The sequence below is a fragment of the Magnolia sinica genome, chromosome 2 (genome assembly GCF_029962835.1).
Source record: "Magnolia sinica isolate HGM2019 chromosome 2, MsV1, whole genome shotgun sequence".
Classification (NCBI taxonomy): domain Eukaryota; kingdom Viridiplantae; phylum Streptophyta; class Magnoliopsida; order Magnoliales; family Magnoliaceae; genus Magnolia; species Magnolia sinica.
In genome coordinates, this window is record NC_080574.1 from 32,292,197 (window position 1) to 32,296,348 (window position 4,152).

The 4,152-nt window shown below is 43.6% G+C and overlaps 1 protein-coding gene across 1 annotated transcript; it reads left to right on the top strand.

The window, feature by feature from the left end:
• The first annotated feature begins 1,082 nt into the window (after window positions 1-1,082).
• Window positions 1,083-3,306, top strand: LOC131224800 (phytosulfokine receptor 1-like). Its single transcript, XM_058220202.1, has one exon. The coding sequence runs from the start codon at window positions 1,243-1,245 to the stop codon at window positions 3,304-3,306; it is 2,064 nt and encodes a 687-aa protein (XP_058076185.1). The 5' UTR covers window positions 1,083-1,242.
• Window positions 3,307-4,152: the final 846 nt, after the last annotated feature.

Genomic DNA, 4,152 nt, shown 5'->3' on the forward strand with positions numbered 1-4,152 from the left:
ACACGTGCATATGGCCAAAGGGACACCTAGGCAAGAGTCATACCTCCCCTCAGGAGTGAATGGTCGGTCTAGATCACTGATTTGGATGATGGGTGGGCCCCAATACACAAAAATGGTCGGCGTGGTGCGGACGCTATTGAAGTTTCTTACGTCTTGAAGATTTGAGTCGATCAGCGTGCGCTGACCGACTCTATGGGATTCAGTGCACGGCGGGAGTGTGCACATGGTGCACACGCATGCTCTCAAGTGGGGTCCATTGTGATGTTTATGAGAGACATCCATCCACTGCCCCATCTAATTTAAGTGGTCGAGTCCAAAATTGAAGCATATCCAGAGTCAGGTGGGCCCCAAATCAGAGATTTATGGGCTGATCTGTCCGTTGGGCTACTTCCACAAGGATCCAATGGCTGAAATTCGACGTGTACGGTTAATTTAGAGTCCTCAGGCTAGATATAAAGTTTCGAGCCGAACGGATGGTGGGAACACTATGATCTTGCATTCTGGACAATTTTCAGGCCCGTTTAACAGGATGTGGGTTGCCTATTGCCCCCCAGCTCGGAATGGACAGTTTTGTGGGCAAGCCTATTGTGATGTATCTGCACATCCAAACTGTCTATTCCTTTTTTCAGATTATTTTAAGGCATAAAAATAAAAATAAGGCAGATCTATCGCTTAAGTGGATCACATCACATATGACTCTTGCATTTAATGCTTTGTACATTTTAATGCAACCAAGCTTATTATTTGGTGTGGTCCACTTGAGCATTGGATTTGCCTCATTTTTGTGTTTATACCTTAAAATAATATGAGAAAAGGGATTGACGGTTTGGATGTACAGATACATCACGGTGGGCCCGACGTAAAATCCGGTAGACAGTACGCGGCAAAACTGGAAAATCAAACAGCCCGTGAGTGCACACTATCGTAACATGCAAGCTATGACTTTTCTCCCGACGCGGTTTTCCCTCCCTTTCATATTAAGGAGTAGAAATACCCAAACCAGCATTTGAGAGAATTTCAGATGCAGGGTTCTACAAGCTCTTCATCTTCACCTTGAAAAAATCCAAGTTCTATTTCTCTTCTTGTGATTTTCTTTTAATTTTCTCAGTCTTTTGGAGATGGGTTTCGGAGATTCTTTCCTGTTCTTCATCTTCATGTGGTTTTGCTTCCAATGTCAGGTCTTGAAGTCTCAGAATGTTAATTGTAATTCAAAGGACTTGGCAGCATTGAAGGGTTTCCTGAATGGTCTGGATTCAAGGATTGATGGGTGGTCCAATGCTTCTTCTTCTGTCTTCTGATTGCTGCAATTGGGTTGGTGTTAATTGCAGTGGATCTTCTGGGGTTCCAGGCAGAAGGGTAGTTGGTTTGAATCTTGCTGGAAAGGGATTGAAAGGAAATGTTTCGAAATTATTGTCCGGTTTGGATCAGCTGAAATTCCTTAATCTCTCTTCCAATTCTCTCAGAGGTGATGCACCGTCGGATTTGTTCCATTTGCAGCAATTGCAAATCCTCGATTTGAGTTACAATGAATTCTCCGGCCTGATTCCACAAGATGCCCATTTACCGGCGATACGGGTTTTCAACGTTTCGGACAATTCATTCACCAGCCAGCATCCCCTCCTTGTCGGGTCTTTGAATTTAACACATTTCATCATCAGTAACAATCGGTTTTCTGGTAATATCAATCCGGGTATCTGCAACTCTTCAACCCGAATTCGAGTTCTTCAATTCTCGATGAATTCGTTCAGCGGTGTTTTCCCAGCAGGTTTCGGAAATTGCAGCTCCCTGCATGAGCTCTCACTCGATTCAAATAATCTAACAGGAAATTTGCCAGATGATTTGTTTGGTGTGTCGACATTGAGGTGGTTCTTTCTTCAAGACAACGGGCTTTCTGGGGGGCTGAGTAAAAGAATCGGTAATCTTTCCAACCTTGTCAATTTGGATCTCTCCTACAATCAGTTCACCGGGATAATTCCTGATGTTTTCAGTGAATTAAAAAATCTGGAGTATCTTTCTGCTGAGTCGAATAATTTCAGCAGCAATTTACCCACTTCCTTGTTAAACTCGCCGACCCTCCGCATGCTTAATTTGAGGAACAATTCAATGGAAGGTGAGGTCAATCTCAATTGTACTGTGATGGCCCACCTCAGTTCCATCAATCTCGGTTCGAATCGTTTTCATGGACGCATTCTTGATAATCTTTCCTCATGCAAAGAGTTGAAAACCATAAACCTTGCTGGAAACAAGCTCAATGGCGAAATCCCCAATAGCTTGAAAAATCTTCAGGCTCTCTCTTACCTATCGCTAACGAGTAGCAACCTCAGTAATATCTCGTCCGCGTTGGGGATTCTACAACAGTGCCGGAACCTTTCGACTCTGGTACTCACCGCGAATTTCCATGGTGAAGAAATGCCCGTCGATGGGATTACTGGGTTTGCAAGCTTAAAAGTTCTCGTCATTCCAAACTGCGGTCTTTTGGGTTCTGTCCCGTCGTGGTTGAGGAACTGTAGTAAGTTGCAGCTGTTGGATTTATCGTGGAACCGGCTGGGGGGAAGCATCCCTTCATGGTTTGGGATTCTAGACTCCCTCTTTTACTTGGATCTCTCGAACAATTCGCTCACCGGGCAAATCCCCGAAAGCTTGACGCAGTTGAAGGGCCTCATTTACAGCAATGCCTCGCAGGAAGTGTCCTCCTCCAACCTCCCATTCTTTATCAGACGCAGTCAAAGCGCAAGCGTGTTGCAGTACAATCAGTTCACAAGCTTCCCGCCAACGCTGGATTTAAACAGCAACAATCTCACAGGGCCAATCCCACCTGATTTCGGGAAACTGAAGAATCTGCACGTGTTGAATCTGATGAAGAACAATCTCTTGGGAAGCATTCCTGATGAGTTATCGGGCATGAGTAGCTTGGAGATTCTTGATCTGTCATTCAATGATCTCTCAGGGACCATACCTGCTACTCTGACCAACCTTAGCTTTCTATCAAGCTTCAGCGTAGCACATAATCGATTGTCCGGGCCAGTCCCTTCGGGCAGCCAGTTTTCGACCTTCTCAATGTCAAGTTTTGAAGGGAATGCGAATCTCTGTGGACGAGATCCTTTACCACCTTGTCAGTCTCAAAGTCCTTCCCCATCAAGAACCAGAGTACGGAAAAACAGAACTACCATTTCAAATCGGAGCAGTGGTGGGTTTTCTCGTAGCAGTTGCAGCCAGTGCAAAGTGGACAGGGGCATTTCAGAAGAAGCGAAAAAGGTAGAATTGATGAAAGGATGGCAAAGGATACTTCCGTCAGTTATAGGGTAGTAAGGCACTTCTCTCTCAGCTGCAACATAAAAATGTTTAAACTTGTGGTGGTGTTTTTTTTTTTTTTTTTTTTCCAGGTATAAAGTATATGTATCTTGTAATATGTATATGTATTTCTTTGCGTTATGGTTGTATGTAGAAACAGATTTCATAAGCATCACCCTCTCTCCCTCCCTCCCCCCTCAAAATACCCAAACATGGTCTCTGAATTCGGCATTCTTATTTGACCCCATTATCATATGAGCTTTGAAAGTATAAAGAAACCCATTTACACACCATGACCTGTTGCAGCGTGGAATAATATGGGTCCGAGATCTAATCCATCCATCAAGTTGGATCAACCATTTGATGCCCAGCCTGAAAACAAGTAGGTGCCCACTATTCAGGTGGATCACAATTCACGAAGAGAACGGACAGCAGAAAAACCTGGCCACTTCTTTCTAACTGCTGTTCACTTGTTTCTACCATTATGGCCCTCCTGAAGAATGGACCAGCAACTATCCAGTCAGACCCCTTTTGATAAATGGCTTGAACTTCACATCCATTCGCCATGCTGGCACACAACTGGGCTTGTTGAATGATCTGTCTTATATAGAGGTGTGGGCTTAGCAAAAGAAAAAAAGAAAAAAGAAAAAAGGGAACTCCATTTCTCATCCAATCCTAATGTGTATCTGGTAGAATATCTACAATTCTTTTTGCTCACTTGGTGTAGACTGTTGAAACAAGTAAATATTTGATTTCCTTTCTTGGATTCTGTCTGATGATCATCCATTGTTTCATATTATGGCCAGTTTCAGATCCAGTGCTGCATCTGTAGCTTCAATTCATTATTCAAAGAATTGTGAA